The sequence below is a fragment of the Carettochelys insculpta genome, chromosome 25 (assembly GCF_033958435.1).
Source record: "Carettochelys insculpta isolate YL-2023 chromosome 25, ASM3395843v1, whole genome shotgun sequence".
Taxonomy (NCBI): Eukaryota; Metazoa; Chordata; order Testudines; family Carettochelyidae; genus Carettochelys; species Carettochelys insculpta.
The window spans coordinates 6,129,449-6,153,523 of NC_134161.1; the positions used below are offsets into that span (position 1 = coordinate 6,129,449).

At 42.2% G+C, this 24,075-nt stretch overlaps 1 protein-coding gene across 1 annotated transcript in view; it reads right to left on the minus strand.

Annotated features, from left to right (window-relative positions):
• Window positions 1-24,075, minus strand: part of SIK2 (salt inducible kinase 2) — a 97,168-nt gene that overhangs the window by 37,773 nt on the left and 35,320 nt on the right. Inside the window, exon 4 of the mRNA XM_074976756.1 lies at window positions 14,747-14,908. Coding sequence (XP_074832857.1) covers window positions 14,747-14,908 — 162 coding nt within the window. The remainder of the gene's footprint in view (window positions 1-14,746; window positions 14,909-24,075) is intronic.

The window sequence follows — 24,075 nt, forward strand, 5'->3', positions numbered from 1 at the left end:
TCCAAAGGAGAGGATAACCTCTACATCTGGTACCAGCTCAGCTGCAGGAGTTGCCGGGTCAATGCCAGAAGTTGGCACAGAACTGCCTTAGGACTACCCTCCGGATTTTCTGTCAGGGTTTACTCCCTTAGCCTTGCTCCTTTCCAGGATAACCCACAAGGCAGTGGGGCATGGAGAACGTGGGTACGGTCCCACTACCTCTTGCACCTCCCCGGCGCCACATGTCCCCAAAGCTCCCCGTGACAACCTCCTCGCCTCCCCAGGACCCTCCTCCACACCCCTCTGCCTCTCATTGGCTACCATCACCCCCAGATCCTCCCTCCCTGTCCCCTTTTCCCCCATGTCTCCCCACTGCACCACACTGCCCCCATCAGTTCTCGTTGCCCCCCGGTCCCCCTTCCCCTGGCCTCTCCGCACCTGGCCACACGCTGCTGCAGCCCTACGTCCTCCAGGAAGGTGCCGATCTCGCAGCCCAGCCACACCCTGGGTCCCAGCCAAAGCTACCAACTCCTCATCTGGCTACGGCTGTCCCTGCAGCCCCACAGATCTGGTGCGGCGCATGCATGCAGGGAGCGCAGGACTGGGCCTGGAAGCCATGCAATCTGGGCCAGCATGCCGCAAGCAGCCTCCGTGGGTGCTGCCATCCTCACAGCCATATCAGATGCCCCCAAACCACTTGCCTACCACTGACATCCCTCGATCTTGCCCCCCTGCACCTTGTGCTGCAGCAGGCAAATTTAGTAAACAAACACTAACATGAAAGGGTAGCAGTAGAGGAAGTGGGATGGAATTTAATTATAAAGCGTCAAGAGAGTCAGAGAAACCCCAGCTTCAATGTTTATTACTGGGCTGTATTTCTGTAGGACACTAAGGCCAGCCTGTGACATTACTAAGGATGCAAACTGGACTGATAGAGAGCAGTTACGCCTGGTCTGCTTTCACACAGTCTGCAGCAGGCAATTATTCCTGGTTATACTGTAGGACTGTTCCAGCCATCCACTCAGGCTCATTGGCTGACTTTCTTTCAGTCAGGATTCCCTCCCCCCAGTACCGACAAAGATTCTATGAGTACAGAGTAAGCAAAAGAGTTCAGATCATCTACTCTCTCTCTCTTTTTTTTTTTTGGGAGGAAAAATATATCTCCTTGAACTTCAGCTGGGGATGAAGTAAATGTGGAAGGGAACCCCAAGCTGTTTCTTTGTCATTATGTAGATTTTTTTTGTCCACACCCACTTTCCAGCTGAGAATGGCCACTTAACTTGGTGATGGTTTTGATTTTGCTGAAAACCAGGCTGAGGTGTTGCCTAACCTTTTGCTTCTGATCCCCACACTTAACATAGTTTGATAACATCACAGGATAGCATCTCCTAAACCTCACACATAATGTTGCCACACACATTTCACCAGGACAATAATGATAGGTAAATCACGAGTGTTCAAATGATAAGGCATAATTTGTACAAAATTTTTCATAGCCTGGTTAAAAAGGATGAATATACAGATCGTTACATAGATATACATTAGAAAACTAAGTCAATTTAATTGTCAGTCAAGGGTGTGGAAAAAAAAACTGAGTAGCATTATTAAGCTGACCTGAGTCACCATTTAGACAGCGTAAAGGTGACAGAAGAATTCTTACATCCATTTTGCAACGGCCTCTTGCAGAGGTAGATTATGTATACCAACAGGAGAACAGCTTCCATTGGTATAGGTAGCATCCATACTTGTACATCTCAGCAGTACAGCAGATAAAGTGTAACATTTTTAATATAGACAGCCCCGAGACACAAAACATTAGCAATGTAAAGCCCACAATTCAATACATCATGGGCTACGTCTACACGAGCCCCAAACTTCGAAATGGCCACGCAAATGGCCTTTTCAGTGCTTCATTAGCATGCAGGCGGCCGCGATGCTTCGAAATTGAGATGATGGGAATAAGGGGACTTCGAAGTAGGTGGCGTCCTTTCGAAAAGGAGCCCCGTCTGGACGAGACGAGCGGCGGCAAGCCGCGGCAATTTCGAAGCGCCGCGGCCGCCCGCATGCTAATGAAGCGCTGAATATGCATTTCAGCGCTTCATTAGTAAACTTCAAAATGGCCACTTGCATGGCCATTTCGAAGTCTGGGGCTCGTGTAGACACGGCCATGCAGAGCAACTTCATAAATACTCAGCATTAATCTAATTTGGCATTAGCTATTTTTAGTTGCTCCTTGAAGCAGTGATACTGCTAACTTTTCCGCAAAACAACAAATCATACAATGCAAGCTTTCAGCTTGTATTTTTGCAGGTGATAAAGCTTTCCCCTCCTCAGTAGCCGGGCTTTCACTGTATAACTGTACACGGTATGACTTGGGGGAATCTTGTGAAAGTCAACTGTGTTAATGTACAGTAATCAGGCTGTTGACTTAGTCCTACCAACTGTTGAATACCTCAGAGGCATGTGAATACCATGTGGCAGTGATCAGCAGATAGCCGCTCTGATAAACACTGTGATAAGCAGAGGTTATACAATCACCACTGATACCACTTCATTTTGCTCTGTTTGCATATGCTGCAGTACGTTTGGGCAAGGACTCAGCTCTTGCCTCACATGACCTGTGCTGCAAAACAACAATGCAGATTTTCTGTTACCTATATATGCAAACACAAGCTAATCCCACAGTGTTGACAGTTGTAAGTAAAACTAACTTGTTCTTGCTCTGGTGAGGAGATGATCGCAAGAAGATATTTTCTCTGTAAAGGGATGTACACTTCTCTAACATAAAGCTACAAGAATCACCTAGGATACGTCTACACTGCAGCTGGGAGTAAGCCGCCCTTGCCAGACAGGCAGACTTTGGCACAACCAGAGCTTCAGCTACAGTGCTCAAAACCATAGTGCGGACATACCCTTAAAATTCAGTGAATTGTCTCCAACTTCCTAGAACTTAAACACACCAATGAAGCATGTGTTCTCTGATTAAGTTTGACAGAACCAAGCACTGAAAAAGAATAAAATCCTAATCAATGAGTCACAAAGAACTTCAATAAGATCCCTGCAAGATCAGAGTAGTTGCAAGATTTCTCCTAACGTAGATTACATTTTAACACCAAGACTGTCTGCTGAACCCCTCCACTCCCATTCATGACTATACCAGTAGTGGCTACAGCAATTGCTTATGTGTAAAGTAACAGCTGCAAAATATTCAGGTTTATTTTTTCTTGTCTATTCCATATAATAGCTGTGAACGTTGGCAGCCAATGCTCTCAAGCAGACCACAGTATTTAAATCACTGCAGCAGGAAACATGGTTTAAGATGATGTAAGCATTAAGTAAATATGCACCCAATATGACTATTCAAGGGAAATTCCTCCCATTAACTGGCCTTTTAACATGGCCTATTTTGTGGCTGATTGTGTCCACGTTAACAGTGAAAACACGTAGCTCAGTCACACTACAAAACAGCCCACATCATTTCTTACCTGTCTTATCCCGCTCTTCCTTCCACTCTCACTATTATCTTGTGTTTGGTACTGGACACAGGCACAGGAAGAACACATCTAAACTAACTTATAACTAGTTCTGAGCGGATGTCACTGCTGGTAAGGAGAAGTTTGAATAATTTGCACCTTAAGCCTACTCTACGTGAGCCTACATCTGTCGACAGACGTAGCTGTTGGAAGAGACTTCCCAGCGAACCTTTTGTCAACAGATTGCATCTACTTGTAAAAGACGACCGAAAGAGCAACAGAGCCGCTGACCAAAAACTCTGCAATACAGGGCTGCCCGGTGAACCGGAAACCCCGTCTGTCGAAAAAAGGGCCCCAGAGCATCTACATGGCTGTTTGTCGAAAGGAAACTGTCGAGAAAGGCATTATACGTGAATGTGGAGAGGCATAATGCTTCCGACGGATGTGCCCAGTTTTGCCAGAAAAAACCCTCTTGTGTAAACGTAGCCTAATAGTGTAACTCCTTCCAGCCAAGGATCTCGGAACATTCACTTCTGACCCTGTGTACCTTAACAGGAGTTGTTTTCATAAGTATCCCTATTTTACAGATAAGGACTCTGAGGCAGAGATTAACTGATTTGCCCAAGATCACATACTGAGTTTGTACCACAGCCTAAACCAGAGCTCATCATGGTAAGTGGCTGACCATTTCCTAAGCTTTAAGCAAAAATCAGTATCTCCCCTTGGAACCTTTGTCTGGGCATTCTCAAACACAGAAACCTAATAATATTCCAAAATGATGCTTTGCTCCACCCTCTTACGTGTACACACCATTTCAGTAAGTGGATTGTGGGCGACCTATCACATTTCTATCTGATTCACATGATGGGCTCAGGGAACACCACACTCCACTGACTGCAACACCTCAGGACTCCAGGGGAACTGCCAAGTCCAGTTTCCTTTTATAAACGTCAGCTTTGTGCCTTTTTTGCTCAGCTATAACCACATGATCCCACTGTCCCCAGCTATTTATCACTGTCTAACACAACTCTCACAAACTGATTTTCTTTTTTACACCAACCATCTATCCTTTTTGTGGCAGGACAGATGGTTTACATACAATGGCATGACTGAGACTAAGAGAAGGAGAAGACAAACGTAAGCATTTGGCGGCTTTTTTTTTTTTTTTTTTTTTTAAATATTGACCAATCGCCACCACCAACCATCGTGCACATTAGAAAAGTCAAATTGCATTAAGCCTCGCTCCTTCCCTCTGAAATCAGCTGTACCAAATATGCCCAACTATTAGCAGAACAAAAACTCTAGACACAGTCTAGTGTTCTTTTATAAGGAAACCAGAATAAGAGGTGTTAACAGATGGGCTGCCTTTGTCTACTCTTCCACAATGCCTTTATGAATGAACCGCTCTCCTTCAGCTGATTCAGAAAGCTCCTATCGCCTTCATTTCCCTCTCTCACACAATCATCTCTGTCAAAATTCCTACAAGAATATAGCCAGCTAACCCTACTTAAGTCAAAGGCGTATTTGAGAGTTTCTGGATTTTTATTGCGTGTTTGAAAGTGTGTACATTCTGTGTTTTATATCGTGCCTCTCCATTTCGTTTTCTACTTGTCTTCTCAGAAAGTTGGAGCTTCACAAGGGGTGGGAAGTGGTGTGTTCATGTGTGTTTCAACAGCCCTAATACAGAAGTAGTGGTACCAGAATTCAAATACTAGACCATTTTCGTTCATGTAGAAGAAAATAATTTACACTTGCTTCCAAATACTGTGTGGACAAACAACAGGGGTTCCCATCTCTTGGTATTTAATTACTGGATTAGGTATAAGACGTGAGCCATCTTTATTATAAAATCAAATTGACCATCTCAAACAGCTGCAATGTAGCACAAGGGGGATTGGCCATTGCTTGGAATCTCTGAATCAAAATTAGATTTTTCTAAAAGATATGCTGCATTTTAACAACAAAATATTACGTTATGCAAGAATTACTGCGTAACACCCTAAAACACGTATCATGAGGGAAGTCAGATTAGATAACCAGAACTGCCCCTTCTGGGTTAAAAATCCATGCCTCTCTCTGTTGGTCATCATCTTTGCGTAAGTCTTTTGCACACTATTTTCAAAAAGATACATGCCTGTGGAACACATGCGGAATGTCTATTATTTTCATGACATTTCTGTCAGAGTTAGTTTCCCTACTCATTACCATTGTATTGCTGCTAGTTTTGTAGGACAGGGTTAATTTCTTTGAAGAGAAGTGGGAAATAAGCAATGAATTGACTAGCTGGGGTCTTGTAGACTGTCAAGGTTAGTACAAATGGGCTATCAGGAGTTGTCCCATATAAAGAAAGCTACCCTGGGGGAGACAACGGAGCCCCAAGACTGGGCCATTAACCTTTAAAGATTACATAACTGTGAACCGCCAGCCAAAGGGACTTTCTGAATGCAAGTAGACAATTATCTGTCTGATCACAAACCCTTCATTCCCTGAACCTAAGGAAGGAGGACGTATTTGTGAATGCGGTCTGACTGGGACTCGCTCCAGAGAATAACTAAAATGCTAGGGAAAGGACACTAAGAATCTTGCTCTTCCAACAAATGGAGTAAATCAATCTGAACCAAGTGAGCAGGGTAGAGGGAGGTTTGCTAAAAGGCGGCCCAGATCTACTGTCTTCCAGGCCAGGACTAAAAGGGCATATCTGCACTGCAAAAGGCTGGTAAGCCAAGTACCTCAGAGCCAAGATAAGTGATTGAAAGTCCTGCTGCTTGCACAGCGACTAAAACGTTTGGGCTCAAAAACTGGTACAGGCGAGCGCGTCACAGCCCAGACTTCTGAGTCCACCCTGCTTTGCCAGATGCCAGTATCCTCTCCTGCTCAAAGACTGCCTGATATTTCTGATCCTGTCGTCAAGAGACTCGCTGTTGCTGGTTGGTTTTGATGTATAGATGTAACCAAAGGGGCCCACGTAATTAAGCAAGAAGGAACTGGCAAGTTCCTGGAGAGACATGCATTTTAGCTTCGGTTTAAAACTGTCCCTAAATCCTGTACTCAAGTTCACAAATCAGGTGTTTTTGAAAAGGCAAAGACAGAAAATTTTCAATGAGTCCAAGCTCATTTGAACCATTTCCAGGAGCCACACTGAGAAAAGGAGGTGCTGAGGCCAGTAATTCAGCCCTGGAGTCACGAGGCTGCTCCCCGAGACCAACCATATAAAGGTCAGAGGCATAGCATGTATTGTGGCTCCATGACATCAGATGTTGAAACCATGCCAGACAAGCACCCAAGCGGAGTATCTTTTTTATGGCCACATGATGCATCGCTAGCTGGAGGGGCACAGGATCAATATCAACTTCAGTTCCGTAACTGAGCGTGAAGCACAGAATGTAAATGACATACCACATTTCCTTTTATTCCTCTCTCAGCCTCAACAACTGCAAATCAGTTGGGATAAATACTTCATAAAAAAATAGTGCGGGGGGGGTGGGGGGGAGGAGGAAGGAGCACAACTCCAGCCACTGCTTCTCACCTGCTTCATTCCTATCACAGCCAGACTTGTGAAATTTTTTATTCACTCTGACAGTTTTTTTCCCCCCACACATTACTGGCTCAGAAACCTTGACAATACTTCAGGAGACATGAGGTAATTTCCATCAGAAACATTTTGCCATCTGTATAGGTGTCATTAAGTCTGCACTCTCCCCTTAGTTACCTTGAATTTGTCAGATCAGATAAAATCACCCAGAGTCTCTAAGAACCACAGAGAGATAACAGACCTTGGCAAAGAATTGCAGTTTTGTTCAGCTGCAATGTTAGGAATTTTCTAGGGGGTAAATTACAGTGACTTGTCTTGCGTGGAAAATGTATGTGGGGTTGTTACAATTCTCAAGGATGGCAAAAACTAGGCCTGGTCTCTATTTAAAAATTAGGTCAACGGAGACTTGCTGCCCACGACCGTGAAAGCATTCCTTCCACCGTGCCACTGGTGGGTCAGCCTAAGCCCCCTGGTAGATACAGCTAGGTCATCAACCTAGCTATTGTCTCTCACGCTACGTCTACACTAGTACCCCCCTTTTAAAAGGGGGATGGCTCATGAGACACATTGGGATATGCTAATGAGGTGCTGCAATGAATATATAGCACCTCATTAGCATAACGGCAGCCGGGGAACTTAAGAAGTGCTGCTTGCGATCACGTACAACTGGTCTACACAGGACCCTTTTCAAAAGGACCCCGCAGACATCGAAATCTCCTTATTCCTTTTTGGTTATAGGAATAAGGGGATTTTGGCATCTGCGGAGGTCCTTTTGAAAAGGGCCCCATGCAGACAAGCTGCATGCGATCGAAAGCGGCACTTTTGAAGTGCTGTGGCCGCCATTATGCTTATGAGGCGCTGCATATTCATTGCAGCACCTCATTAGCGTAACCCAACGTGTCCCATTAGCATCCCCCTTTTGAAACAGGGGTGCTCATGTAGACAGTCTCAGAGCTGGATTAATGACACTGATGAAGAATCCCCTTCTGCCCAGGTAGGAAATGTCTGCACTACTTGCAGCTGTGCTGCTGTAGCAGTGGTCATGAGGGCTTAATATTAGTTTGAAGTTTTTTTATTCTTTTTAATTAATTTAAACCACATACTGATGCATTTCCTCGTTCGACTCTCGGTGCTTACTAGAATATGTTGCTCTATTCCTATCACTTGAAGCCCAAACTTTTACAAAAGGTGTGAGAATACCTCCAGATGACCTTGTCTTGGAAGCATTACATTGTGTAGAACAATTTAGACAGCCATCGATTACGTTCTGTGGTGTGCAGTGCTAATATTTCAGGAAGCGTCTTAAATGATTTCAGGAAGGGATGCAGATAAAGGTCAGAGTTCTGCAGAACTAGAGACCCTGGAAATAAGTTTTCCTTCAACTGTAACTTGGGTTTTCTGAACAAAAAATTGACTGCCTTTACCTTGGATTGGTCAGGTGTAAAAAAAACCACGTTTTTTCCAGGGCATGAACTTTTTTTTTTAAATACGTCTTGAGGTTCTCCCCTTTCAGAGCTCTGTATTTAAGTTATATAGCCAAATGCATCACGTTTTTATTAATCATCACTAAACAAACACCAAGCACACATAGGTTTTAAGACTAGACAGCACGGCCCTTAGAAGGCTTCACCTTCTGCATTGCACATCCAGAGTTTATTCTGCAGCAGATGCTAAGACAGCCTGTGACTGTGTGGTAGGGGTACCACCACTTCTTTTCCACAACAAAGAAACTGGAATTTGGGAAGAAGTTTATGTCACAGATGGGGATTCTACCGAATGGCTCTAAGAATACCCCTTTTGATTAAATGGTGGAAAAGATTTTTTTTTTTTTTTGTTGGAGAAACGGGACTTGACAGAATTGGCCACTGTCTTCTCTTTGACACCGCTCTGGAGCCATGAGCTTGCTGACCCCACACACCTGACAATTGTCAAGGTCTCTTTTTGTACAGCACTGCGCAGAGTTGTCATAGCTGCAGATTACAAACAGTAAACCCTTGAGAAATGCAATTTCGATTTGCACTTAACTTCCATTAATTTGAGCTAAGGGCATATCAGGATCAGCCTCCCCTAGCTGGGAGAGCCCAGTGCGTACACAGCTGCTTGCAGCACAGGTTTCTCCCGCAAGCAGCTGCATGCCCTCCTGCTGCGCGAAGCTGAGGGCGGCGTGCCTCCTGCCCACACCTCCTCCAGCTGGGGGAAGCCAGGGAGCAGCAGAGCTCTGCAGAGACTCCAGCTGCCCGTGCCCCCAGTCAAGTGAATTCCAGGGATCTTCCCAACCCCCCAATTTATGTAAAATTTGACTTACACAGAGCTTGCCCAGTATGCAACCTCCACACAAGACCAGATATTACTATACTGCTTCTTGTCTCCTATCCGACCACCTCAATTCTTTTCACTTGAGTTTTTAAGGACCATATAAGTTCCCGCTGGTTTTAAACAATGCTGAAAAATGGTATGCACTGGCAATAGGGTACAGTTCAAGCCATATAATGCAAATTCACACATTTAGGAATATACACATTCCAGAAGATTGCTCAGATCTTTACAAATCCACTGCTGGACAAGATAATTACCTGTTTGAACCAGTGGCATGAGTTCACTATCAGCTAGTAGGCCATATCTTTGTAATTAAAAAAACCTACTCCCTCTCTCTCTCTCTCTCTCTCTCTAGACTTGAATTGTCTTCCTATTTTGAATACTAAATCCTATATATTAACATCATTCTTTAAAAGGTCTACAAAAAAGCCCCCTTCCCCCTTCAGACAGAGCATTGTATATGGCCCCACATTTGAAGTATACGATGGGGTAGCCTGATTAATTTCCTTTGATAAGAGCATTAGTGTAATTGGTACTCGAGTAAATACAAAACAATAAGGCTCTTCAGTTCTGGGTGTCTGTGTCTTGCAAATGCTGTTCTGCTACAATCAGACTTCATCTTGGATCAAAGATTGTCCCTTTAACATAACATGACTTTTTTTTTTTTAAAAATATTTCTAATCCAAGATCTCGCAAAGAGATTTAAAGAACACTCGTAGTCTTCAAGAGTAGACCTTTGATAGAACCTTATGCCACCCTTAGAAGGGCTCCTTTGGACGGGATATAAGGACTGATGATATTGAATAGAGTGATCTTGATCTTCTTCATCTTTGCCTACTTCCATGCGTCTATTATAAAATCATTCACAGCTTTGTTTTCAGCTGTGCAAATTCTATGTTTTTGCCGTCTACAAATGTTGGCCTGAACGATCTTGGCATTTTGCTTCTAGTCCTTGTTATTTCCTTTAAAACAATTAGCTACTTAAACTAAAAAGATCTTGATCTAAGGTGTGTAATTTTTGTGTTCACATTGGTTATATGAGGATTTGTTAAAAAAGGAAACACCACACTAAGATTTTAAACCAAATTTCAAGCTGAGAAGTGGAAAGACAATATCCTGAAATAAAAAAGACAACCTCTTTTTTTTTTTTTTTTTGGTGCACAATCAATACTCTGAGGTGGGGTCTAATGAACAGCTATAAAATCCTTCTGCTGAAGCACAAATGGCTTCAGGGTTAAATTAATCCACTTTTTGGAAACTACCAACAGAATTCAACCTGCCTGGCTTCATGGATGCTCATGGACCTTTGGTTATGATGGTAACATGAGTGAAGCAGACAATTTTGAGGTGATGATAAAGGAAAGGTATGAATGCGGTAGGAAAAAACCTGATGCACTTCATGAACTGAATACTGATCAGCCATTGTGACGTCAATGCATATTTTACTGTCCACCAGCAAGACAAGCCAGCAGTGCAAATCTATTTCAAAATAATAGTCACTCCTATCTAATTTGGTTCAGCCACAATTGCCATCAAGCTGATATGATCTCTGCAGACTCTCAGTCTATAAAAGATCTTAATCCAAGCTCTCAGGGGCTGGAAGTATACAGAGAGCTTCTCACTGTTTCACCCTGGCTCAAAGCTGTGCTTATTGTCCCATGGACCTTGACAGAGCACACAGATTTTATTTGGTGAAGCCATAGAGAACAAGCAAGCAATCTGTACTCTAGTCCTCACAGATGCTTCAAAAACAAGCAAAAAATTGGAAGAATAAAGTCAGTGTGACTTTTTCCCTGAGGCAAACGGATCCTGGTAAGGAGCAATGGGATTGTGTGGTTTGCACTAAAAACTAATGCACTATGAAATTTCCTTCTGATTTTTACACTGCAACAACCCTAACCTCATGCCTCTGCAAGCAGATGTTCTCTCTGGTCAATAGATAAAGCCATTTTGTTTTCAGTTTTTACCCATCAATTCCCAAGTTCTTCAAAAGTGATTATTTGATTTTGACCAATTTTCACCCAAGTTTTACATCACTCAAGTACACGACAAAGCAAAGGAAATCCAATGTATATGTTTATGTTAACAGTAAATTAGTGTCAGTGAAAATACAAAGTTCTATGTTGAAGTAAGGCCAAGTACACAATGTAAGGAAGGTACACCCATGTACATGTGTACGAATTGTTAATGTACACCTCATGAAATCCATGATAGCTTAATGCTATCGCTTTTTTAAGAAACGCTTATTTAAGGGAAAAAAGCAACAGGTAAAGAAAAGTAAGAGTATTGAAAATAAAGCAATTGCTTTATTTTCAATACTCTTACTTTTCTTTACCTGTTGCTTGTCTGACTACCCAGATGCTTCTCAAAAAACTGATGTTAGCTTTTTGCACCCAATTTTTTTTTTTTTTTTTTTGTAATGGACATAATGATAAATTCCCTAGTAATTTTTAACAACATAAAATTAAATTGGAGGGCCCTGTGAATATGTTTGTTATTTAAAACATTGTTTGGATTTATTCATGTATAAAAAACTATGGAAAATAATCCCTTCAAAACCATCATCTCCAGCTTCATGTGCTCCCTAGGCTCAACTTTTAACTACCTTACATAAAGATCCCATTGAGAAAAGTTTCCTGGACAGCTCTCCATTTTCTGGAGCAACTTGAAAGCAAAAACCTGTACCTTGCAGTCCTTCCTCTTGCGTCAGGGGAAGAGAGTAGCGCTGAGCAGCAAAGGTGACAATCTCACAAATATTTCAGCGTACATTTTGGAAACAGGATTTCTGGGGATGCAGTGTCTTCATCTTTGAGCTGGGCCACAGATTTGTCAGCAAATTAACTACCGAGACACATCAGCAAGTTATGGTGGAGCATGCAGCTGGGCAGTTGACAACTTGTTCTTCCATGGCAGAACTGGGATGTGTGGTTGGATGTCCCAGATGGTGGGGCTGACTAGCAGAGAGCGGGCCCAAAAAGGATTAGTATTACAAACTCAATACTATTACAACAACGGAAACACTGCCTGTGTCTCTTCCCTGCAGCTCTCCATTTAGCAGAATATTTCACTATCCGGCAACCTCTCTGTCCCAGGGTTGCCACCTATCAAACAGTTTACTGTAATACAGATTCTTTCATTGATTAAAAGTGTCTTCTAGTTCTTTCTATCGATGGTATGGAGCAGGCAGGAAGTTTCTGCAGTCACCATACATTGAAATCAAATATACTTCACAGCTTTCAGTTTACCTTTTTGCCCATCCTTTTTATAAAGTTTTCAATACACAGGGAAAGGGAAATCAGCCATGGCCATATGGTACAGATGTGGCTTGCTCAAAATAAATTTGAAATTTTTCATTTCATGCTAACACAGTGAATATGTTGCATGTTAGATCACCTGAAGTATTTTTGAGAGAAAAACAAACCAGAGAGGTGATCCCTGTCTTTGGTGCAAACATCCCAGTATCGTGCTGTAGGGATAGCATTGAGTATTGCCTCTTTGGCTCTCTTACTGTATCTTTGCAAACCTTTGGCTTTTACTTCTTTATATTGCCACACAGATATGACACACAAGCTAATGCTGAAAATGTCATCTTTTAATTCTCATCTCCCCCCCCACCCCCCGGCCCCAATTAGAGTAAACACGCTGTTCTACAGAGGAATTAAATTATTTATAGATGGTGCTGGGCAGCAGAGCTGAGATGAAGTTTGGAGGTGGAAACCTGGGGGGTGTTTGGCATCATCCCTGCTTTGTCTTTTACCATTATCAATCATTATAACCTCTACTACAGTATATCCTGTAGATATTTTATGCATCATTATATTGCTGCCGAGAAGCCGTCTCTGAAGAAAACTCATTTTTATGCGACATGGTTATGCCTACACTGCTATGGATTGAAAATATACTTCCGTCGTCTTTCCATTATCACACATGAAGCACGTCAATACAAAATGACAGAATTCAGGAGCCTGGAAACCCACCAGCACAGAAGACGCAGATGACAAAATAACGTTTCTCAGCCTAGCAGAAAAATCCCATTCTGATATCAGACTGTATCTGTTGCAAGAAAGCACTCGGAAAGTACTAAAGTAATCCTCCCCTCTTTATCATCTCTTTTATGGCACTCTCATTAATGCAACAGGTCTCTTCCAAACGGGGACATGTCAATTTTTTTTTTTTTTTTTAAACTGAATTGGTTTCCTTTGCGTTTTTGGATAAGACGGCCTGGAAGGCTTAAGGGATTTTCCTGATTGTGTGCGCATGTGTGCGCGCTAACCCTCGAGAGAAACACACATACGTGTTTGGTTCTTCCCTCCTTTTTGTTTCTGGGTCTCAGGGATGCTTACTGGAAGCTCTAGCACCTTTATTCAAAGGATCAACATGCTGGAACTTTAACAAAGGCTTCGTTCATCAAAAATTCTATTAGGGCAAGTAGGGGTTAAAAAACTCTAAACAGTCTGGAAAAAAATCATCTCTCTCCCCCCCTCTCAGTCCCTCAATTTCTTTCTCTTGGTTCTTAAGATGTTTCCATTTCACAAGTTCTCCAGCCATCAGAATATTCTAGCCTAGATAAATCTTGCATTTCTTGTAGACAAACAAAGGGAATCCCCTACAATTTGGTTTATTTAAAACTGAAAAAAAAACTGTTCAGGCCACTTTCTTTACACTTCAAAAAAGGAACAAGCCAATTTAAAACAAAACAAGTCTATTGTGCGGCTTTGTAATTTACAAGAGCATTGCTGTAGTTTTGTCAGCCAACTGAAAGTCTCCTTGAGTTTTCTTTTCAGAACTGGCAAGTTTTACTTCACTCCAGTGCAGCCTCTTACTGAAGACACTCCTCCCTTGCTCAGCTACTGCTAATCACAGAAGTATAACAGTTCTCCACATCAGGGTGTCAACCAACCCTTTCCCATACAGTGCATCAGAGCAACTATCAGTCTGGAAGGGTTCTTGGAATCATAATGAGGTAAACAAGCAGCAAAATTATCCCATTGCATACAACATCTGCTGTGTCTAAATGCATTAGAATGAAATAATGCATGATAAAAAACCCAGCAAGCTTCCATTTTGAGCTTTTTGATGTTGAAAGAAGTTATTTGATTATTTCTGCTTTAACCTGCACATCTGGCAGTGTTAATGAGGTGTCATGACACTATAACTACCCTCCCATTCTTGAAAAAAATATACCACATTACAACTCTACAAATTAGTTCCATTTTCCCAGAGACAAAAAAAGAACTAAACTAGGAGTTATTTTTAGTTGTTCATTGGCATCATCAAAAAATTACCAACAAATACAAAATGATCAAGTATATTGCCCTCTTTTGCCTTTCCACTTCTGACTACTAGCTGACTCTCTTGAGCAACAGAAAATGATTTGTTGGAAAAGACTACAAACTGCCAGGGGTACAAATAAGGTATTATTCAGAATCAGTTGTATTCAGAGTACCTGCTATCTTGATGTTCATGTGGTTGTCAAGCAGGAGATTTTCAGCTTTGAGGTCACGGTGCACAATCTTTCGGCTATGGCAATACTCCACCGCAGAGAGGATTTGCCAGAATTTGCGCCTGGCCTCAGGCTCACTCAGCCGGCCGTGGTTGGCAAGGTAATCTATGAAAAATAATGCAGGTTTCAAGGGAAATGCGATACTCCTGTCATTGAAATAATCTCTTTCAAACATCTACAAGAGAATGATTTTAGCCAATTTCCAACACCAACAGTTATTCACCCAAGCCCCTCTCCCAAACGTCTTCAGAGTCAGAAAAAAACGTGACAACACATAGCTCAAACAGTTCCTTTGGTTTGATATTCCCTTGTCATAAAACAGAACTATTTCCATGGAAACAGAAGGACAGCCGCAATTAATTGGCTTCTGCCCTTCTATTCTATCTGTTTTGCTTCAAGATTTAGTCACCTGAAGACAACATTTACACCTCCTCTCCCTGGGTATATCTACACTGTGCTGTAACACCACAGCATAGACCTTTCCTACATTGATGAAAGGACTTCTTTCCATCAATGTAGTTAATCTGTCTTTCCAAGAGGCAGTTGCTAGGTCAATGGAAAAATTTGGAATAAGGTCTACTTAACTATGAGGTTGGGACACAAAGTTTTTCATAGCCCTGTGTGAGTGTTAGGTCAATCCAATTTTTAAGTGTAGGCCAGACCTCACACTGAAGCCACACCGCATGCACCCTTGCTGTCTAACTTTACTGTTTCTACAGAATAAAGACAACCAGCATCTATTCAACAACAAACCTGTCTTGGAACTGCTCATTCTTAAGCCTCATAATCTAGAAGGTCTGGTTTTTATAATTAATTTTTAGATGGTAAATTTAGTGCTGAAATGACAGTCCTAGAAAATGACATCTCTGTGGATCCCCAGAATAGGTAAATCATAGACAACTACTTGTCTCTACTGTCCCAAGTCAACTCCCCGGCTGTCATCCCTCTCCAGTAACTAATTTTGTCCACTGCAAAATCTGCAGGTTTTCTAGACACTGCAGAATTTCAATTTCAGTCTCAAAGAAAACTGAAGGAACTGGGATTAATATTGGGATGCAGAGTTAGAGTAACCACCATTTTCATTTCACGTCACATGGCTGACATAATTAGCATCAGAGAAGGCTAATGAATCAGTGGACAATACCTACTTTGCACTCAAGAAAAAGTCAATGTTCGGCAGTACTTTCATATGTGAAAGGACATTTTCTGTGATGAAACAAGTGAAATCCAAGACCTGAAACCAAATGGGAAATGAAGCACTGGATGCATCTCTTCGACTTGCTACCACCATTAATCACGGTATGGATAGTCTGGTGAAAGACGACCCTCACTCCCAGAATTCCCACTACTAAGGAAGAATAAAACTAGTACTATTTCAAGAGAAATTTAATGTCTCCTCATCTTTAACTTTTTCTGCTTGTACACGTCTATTTGGTTATCAGATATTTTTCGTGCAGCTTTGGAGGAAATAAATTCTTCCTTGTACAAGAAAGCTGCTCTATTGCAGCACTGTTTTACCCAACAGAGTATTAGTGTTAAAGCTGCCAGGCTTCATAATCTAAGAATCTTTACATACCATTACCCTCAGTCTTACAACATAAAAATCATCATATTTGACCCCTGAACTTTAGATGTTGTATCCAGGTGGCCCACAATTTTGAAGATGTTGGACCATCCTTTAAATCTTTCAAGGCTCTTATTTTTTCACTGCATGGGACAGTCAAGGCAGCAGCAAGTGATTCTTCACCAGCTATCCCACTCATCTTCTCCCTGACCCCTCAAAGCCCTATCTACCGCAGCATTCCTCAGAGCTCTCCCAGCCGGCTAATCTGCTCTTCCAGCTCAGCAGGCTCTGTGCAGATAGAGGAGTTTGGTGGCTGAGGACTAGCTTATTCTCGTCAAAGAGAGGCAAGCACAGAGCAAGATTCTCAAGAAAAATACTGCTAAATGCACATTTCTTCCCTCGACCAAATTTTTTCAGGGCAGGGGAAGGAAGTCAGTAAACTGAAATGACTTATGAAGGGCTAATGTGAAAAGTTTGTAGACCGAATTCACTAACTGTTCATCTAAGGGATTTTAGTCCTAGTCTAATAGCTAACCTTAATTAGTAAAAGAGAGGTAGCCATGTTCGTCTGTACTCCAACAAAACAAAACAGCAGAAATGTAGCGCTTTAAAGATCAACAAAATGATTTGCCAAATAAATCATTTGTCTGTCTTTAAAGTGCTACATTTCTGCTGTTTTGTTTTGCTAATCTGAATGTAATTTTAACTGTGGAGCTACTTCCAAGATCTTCATATTTGTTACTGGACAGTCTCATGGATTAGTGTTAATCCTTTACAGAACTTCACCTGACATACCCATCTTTGTCTGAATTCAGCTAACAGTTCAAATCGGCTGCTTTAAAATGCAGAACAAATAAAGATGATGTCATGAGGGTTCTGATCCCTGCTTAGGTAAGTTCAAATAATCTGTCTGGAACATCCAATTAATGGTATTACTTACAAATTTCAGTCAAAGTGCTTATGTAATGCTGATAGCTCAAAGAGGGTTGTTTTCAGCACAGTAATGCCAAAATGCAAGAGATCTAGGGAGTCTGGGAAAAATGGGTCATTTTACTGGATGTTAGACATCGTTCAGTTTTAAGCGTAGCCCATAGGAAGGAAAAACACCTTTGGGTTTAGGTTATGATGTACAGAGAAAGAGTAAAAGGTGGTTTTCGTGAAACCAATGCTTTTTTCTTTTTCTTTTTTGTTGCCTGCTTACTTTTAACATTAAAAATTCATCTCTCCCACAAGACTTTAGGGTTATGTCTTCCCAGTGGGGAATGAACCTCCCAATGCCAGTAGACACACTTGGACTCTCAAGGCTCAAGCTAGCATGCTAAAAACAACAGATGTAGACCTACTGCAGCTCAGGCTTTCAAGCCTACCCAAACCCCTACTACTGTGTTTGGGTGCCTAGCCTGAATTTATCTTAGCTGCAACACTCACACAGCTGTTTTTAGCATGCTAACTCAAGCCCTGCCAGTGCACCTGTCTATTTGCATGGGAAGCATGCTCTCTGCTGTAGTGTAGACATAGCTATAAGTAAAATTTAAATAACCAAACTTATAAATAGGACAATGGACATTCTTAAAGGTACACTCCCCTGGGCCACTCAGGTAAAGGGCAAGCCCTCCACCAAGCATGCTCTAGCACCCTTAAAAAGGACATTTCTGTAAAATCAGGGAAAAAGTCACTTGGCACTTCTTTGGAACTCCACCATGAAGCCACTGAGAGCTCCATGCCAGTTCCAAGCCTGAATGAAGGAGGAGGGTTGGTCAGATGTGTGTCCATGCGCTGACTGTCAAACAACAAATACGAATGAAATCTGACGCCAGTACAACTAAATGTTAAAAGATGCCGGCTCAGACGTCGCCTGGATAAACAAGGTCCGCGATACCAATCGAGTGATCGGCGTTGGGTCGACAAGTTGGCTACTGAAAGAAAATTGCAGCTAACACAAATGCTATCCATCGGAACATGTAACGTCCGAACACTGTGAGCAACTGGAAAAGTCAGAACTGCTTCGGAAGGAGATGGAGATACTGTTGTGATATACTTGGACTGGGAAAGATGTGTTGGATGGGATCAGGAGATGTATGTGGTTGAGAGGTCACTTGGACAGGAAACGAAATGAAGCATGACGCAGGAGTTGGATTCTTCTTAGCCAAACAACTAGAAGAACATTATTAAGATACAAACCGGTGAGTGCAAGAATGGTCACGTGATTCGAAGCAAAGCCGTTCAACATCTCAGGTCAATCAGGTGTATGCACCCACGTCGGACAGTACGGGTGAAGAGACTGATCTATTCTACAGAGATTTGACAAAGACGGAGGAGATACCAAAAGAAAGATGTGTTGATCGTCGGAGGAAATTGGAATGCAAAGGTTGGAACAGATAACGAAGGTTGGAACAGAGTCATGGGAAGGTTTGGATGTAGAGAAAGAAACCAACGAGGTGAGAAACTGCTTGAGTTTGCTACAGAGCATGAGATGGTGATCTGCAACACGAGATTCCAACAAAAAAAAGACTGTAGGAAGTGGACGTGGCAATTGAAAGACGGGAAGTCCAAGAACATGACAGATATGGATTTTGATAAGAAGATGGATACCATCAGTACAGCAGTGCTGAACTTTCCAAGGAGCCAATACAGACTCGGATCACAGTCTAGAGATTGCAAACATCAAGATAAAACTCAAAAGAAAACGTAAGACGCCATTTAAGAAAAGAAGAAATGTGGTGAGGCTATGCATACAGAACAGCGCTCAAAGAGAAGATTAAGAATATCGCTACAGAGAAAGCTAGAGATAAAAAAAAAAGAGTGGCAGGGACAGCCATCGCAAGAGAAGAGGCAATTGAGCAGACTGTTCCAGAAAAAGAAAAGATCAATAAGAAGTGGATTACCCAGCAGACACTGACGTCGGTTCAAGAGAAGAGAGCGTTGAAGATCAGAAGAGATGTTTCTGAGATGGCAGAACAGCAATATAGGATGAAATGCAATGAGGTAAGGAAAGCAGCCAGAAAGGATAAGGAGAAATGGTTAGAAGAGCAATGTGAAGATATTGAGAGGTATTACGGCAAATGTAAGACCAGGGAGGTGTATAAAACAATTAGGAATATTAATAGGATATGGCAACCGAAGCAGATGGCGGCGATCAAAGATGAGAACGAAGAAGTGCTCATGAACAGGGAGAAGATTGTGCAGCGATGGAGGAGATATTGCACCGATCTATACAAAGCACAGCTGGACCCGAGTGTCTCAGAAAGACCTCCCCGACCACCAACAGCGAGACTGATATTTCGGAGGAAGTAGAAAAAGCAGTGAAACGACTGAACAACAACAAGTACACACTTGCTTCATCCATTTTCAAAAGACATTTGACACTGTAGATCAGAAAGTGACTTGGGCGGTGTTGGAGTCATATGGAGTGGATAGCAGACTGATATGGTTGTTGAAGGATATTAATGATAATGTGGAAGCAGCGGTGGGAACATGCAGGGAGTTGGGAAGTTGGTTTAAAACAAGTGGAGGTACGAGACAAGGAGATCCAATATAGCCAAGTATCTTCATCGCACATCTGGAGAGAGCGATGGACAAGATCAAGGAAGAGGTAGAAGGGATATCTGTGCACGGGAAAAGAATTAACTTCAGGTTCACCGATGATCTAGTATCATTGAGGAAGATGAGGAGAAGCTAGCGAAAATGGTGCGGGTGTTAAATGAAGAAGGGAAGTGGTACAGACCGATTATGAACATAGATAAGACTAAAACAATGGTATTTGGAGAAAAGGAAGGAAGATCAGTGTCGATGGTATTGAACTGGAAAATGTAGAGAAGTTCACATATCTGGGGAGCAACATAACGTACGATCGAGATTTAAGAAGGAAATAGCGACTAGAATAGCGAAAGCAAGAGCGAGTTTGAAAGTGATGGATAAGAGCTGGAAAAGTAAAGCAATTAGCTTCAGAACAAAGCTGGGCGTCTTGAAAATGTGTGTATTCAGCATTATGCTGTTCAGATGTGAGACATGGGTGATAACGAAAGGTTTGAAAAGAAGAATACTGGCGTTTGAAAGGAATTGTTATAGAAAGATTCTGAGAATAGGATGGATGCAGAAGGTCACCAATGAGGAATTATATGGGAAGATACAGCCGAAAGAGAACCTGCTGCAGAAGGTTATAAAACAGAAGCTACAACTACTTGAACATATTTGCAGAATGAACGACGAACACAAATAAGAAAATCAAGACTCTAGTATTTGGCAAAATGGATGGTTCGAATAGGAGAGGCAGACCCCACAGAGAATGGATAGATGATATAGTAAACTGGTGCGGAGCTAGTCTACAGAAACTAAGCCACTCTGCACTGGATAGGGAAAGACGGAAGGAAATAGCGAGAGAGGCATCAGACACCAATGGGCGCTGAGCCCATGGTTTTTGATGATGATGACGACTTCTTTGGGTTATTTCTAAGGTAAAAACAAGCGAGGAAAGAACCCTGTTCTAGAAACTAAAACTTTGAGAGATTTTTTACACCTTATCAGGCAGCAAAAATTGCACAAAACCAATTTAAATACAAAAATCCTTGGCAGGTCTCCTTTAAAAGTTAGTTGAAGTAGCAAGATTCTCAATTTCAGGCTGGGGCTCTTTTCTGACTATGGGAATTTTTAATTTACTTACGATCTTCCCTCCCCCAGACAAGGAGGGTAGGGAAATTACAAGTAGAGGATTTGAATCAGTATTAGATAGATATACAGACATAAAAGGGAAAAACCCACAGATAAACGCTTGAATAGTATTTAGTGGACTACAGATCAGTCAAACACACACATCTGGTTGCTGACTACATTTACACTGGGTGACTCAGGGTGGGAAAGATGGTCTTGTGGCTAAAGCATAAGACTGGGTGTGTCAGGAGAGCTGAATTTGTTCCAGCTCACAAAGAATTACTGTTTGACCTTGGATAAACTGCACCCCTCCACACACACACACACTTTTTCCACCCTCAGAGGGGTCTACACATTTGGGGTGTCTCCCTTGAGACTCCCAGAGCCTGATTTTAACAGGTGCCAGGCAGCTGAAATCAAGATATTAAGTGCTCTATGTTTTTTAAAGAGCTGAACAAACATTTACCAATTAAGCTTCACAGTGGCTCAGCGAAATTATGTGCATTCTGGGATAAGTTGTGATAAGCTCTTTTGTGCACCCACAAAGGAAGAGAAGGTGCTTTCCTTAACCTTTACAGCAACTTACCACAAACAGGCCTTATAAATATTATTTCTCCTATTTTAGGAGACATGGGGGCACACAGAGGTAGAGTTATGTGCACATGACAACCTACAACTCTATAAAGCTTTTGGCTCCCAGTCAGTCTCAATCTTTAAGACTACAACCCCATCAGCAGAACTGCTCTCTGGAGGCCTGATTTAGGCGAGGAAAATTAAGTCCCTCAGGTCCCTAGATCACCGAGGTGGTAAGCCAATCTATCTTCCAGTGTAAATAGTGCTCAATTGACACAAGCTTTCATCCACCCATCCCGATTGAGGAAATGAAGTACCAAACCAACCGGAGAGTCCCTCCTGTTGGCATAGGGAAACGTCTAGCTGAAGCGATGCAGCTGCAGCAGCGCTGCAATAGCATTTTTAGCGTTAACAAGCCTAAGATGTTCTAAGGCTCCCTCTGTAGCCATATAATTTACAGCATCTGATCCTACCTCACACGCACACGTGCCACATTAGGCTCGATCAATACCTGGATGGGGGGGGGAGGGGGGGGAAAGCAAGGAAAACCTTGACACTGCAAGGAGTGGTGTTGTAGGTATTGCTACTAGAAAGGATGTATTTTAGGCAAAAAAAAAAAAAAAAAAAAAATGTAAAACGGAGCTCCTCAACATGCCTGGTCATCAGGGACCCAAAAGCATTTTTCATATGTCCTGGGCCAATGGATTTACAGAGCTGTGCTCTGTTTTCCTAAATACTTATACAGTTTCAAGCACACAGTATTCTATCTTTACAAAAGCACTCCTAAAAATGACTTGGAAATTCTTCCATCACACAATTGCAAAGCCGACGAATGCCGGTCGTTGGCAGGTGGCACTGAACCTGGAACCTTCGGGGCTAAAGCCATGAGCCCCTAGCCGCATGAGTTAAAAGCCAACTGGCTCTTAGTTAAGGCTGTAGAGCAGACTTCACTCTCCCTTCTCAGTGGTTTCGGTGCCGCTGGCTTACATTATTTAGCTTACTTAACCAGTTTGCTGTCTCACTGAGTTCTTTATAAGAATATATTTATTGGTATCCATATAGCGCTCTGTCCAGATTTCAGTAATACCAGTCATGCTTTCAAAGACACGGCTGCATTAACCCAATTGTTATAAACAAAACCTGATTGTAAAGGGATTTATGAATAAGTTAGGAAAGGCCAAATTCAGGATGAAATTCGGTGCAAAATTTCTGACGCACACACGTGAAGATGAAGAAAAATATTGCTTGGCTGCTGTGGGACAATGAGCATGGAAAACACAGGGAAAACTCAAAGTAATCTAAACTGAAAGTTAACTGAAAGATATTAATCTTCAAAAGCGCTCACTGAGAACAGTCAAAAAGTTGTCAAAAACAAGTCTTTCAACTGACTTCAGTGGGCCTGGATCAGCTTTCAGGAGTCTAGGGCACACTTCATGCATCTTTTCATGGGGATTTAATGGATCCACTGAAATCCTAATCATATTTTCCCTTGATCCACAATCCTAGACCTCTTGTGTAATAGAAAACACATTACACTGTTGGAGAAGTTGGATCAGCTTGGCTCAACCACTGCACAGCTTCTGCACTGTGGACAGGACAGAAAAATATGCTTACTTGCATGCCAAACAATCTTGCTACAGGACCTACTCAAAAAAAATGGGTAGTTGAGGATATTAACTCGAGGGCATCAAGAGGAGGAACATGAAATATTAAACTCCTTTGTAACCATAGGAATCAGAACATTATGTGCCAATGTCTGGAGTGCATCCTAACCTTGTGCTATCTAGTGGATGGAGTGAAATGGCAGATGGGAACTTGGATGCACAAGAACAGTGATGTTTTGGCTCTGCTTTTAACTACAGAAACAAGCCAGTCATCTCACAAGGGCTGAAAATTACTTTTATCCCAGCTCATTAAAATTCTTGTACTACAGTAATTAGCAGCAGCAATACACAACCACCTACAGAACCACAAACTTATATTGTGGGCAAATTTTGCCCTCACTTCACATCAGTTTTTATTTGTAGTGTTGTAGCTGTACTATCTTTACAAAAGCACTCCTAAAAATGACTTGGAAATTCTTCCATTACACAATTGCAAAGCCAACGAATGCCAATCGTTGGCAGGTGGCACTGAACCTGGAACCTTAGGGGCTAAAGCCACGAGGCCCTAGCCGCATGAGCTAAAAGCCAACTGGCTCTTAGTTAAGGCTGTAGAGCAGATATTAGAGATATTAGAGCAACAAGGTGGTAGATGAGACACTCTTGTACTGAGCCAACTATTGTTAGCAAAAGAGACAGGCTTTCAAGTTACACAGCTCCTTCTCTAGATTTTCATTTGGTCAGGTTTTTGTTGTTTCATTGGGTAGCTCACTAAAAACTGCAGGCCACCTAAGATCTGACTGCAAACCATACCTGGAATCAGTGCTTGTTATGCGAAAAGAGAGGAGCTTGTAATTAGCCAGGTCCCTTCCCCTCCTCCCCGAGCC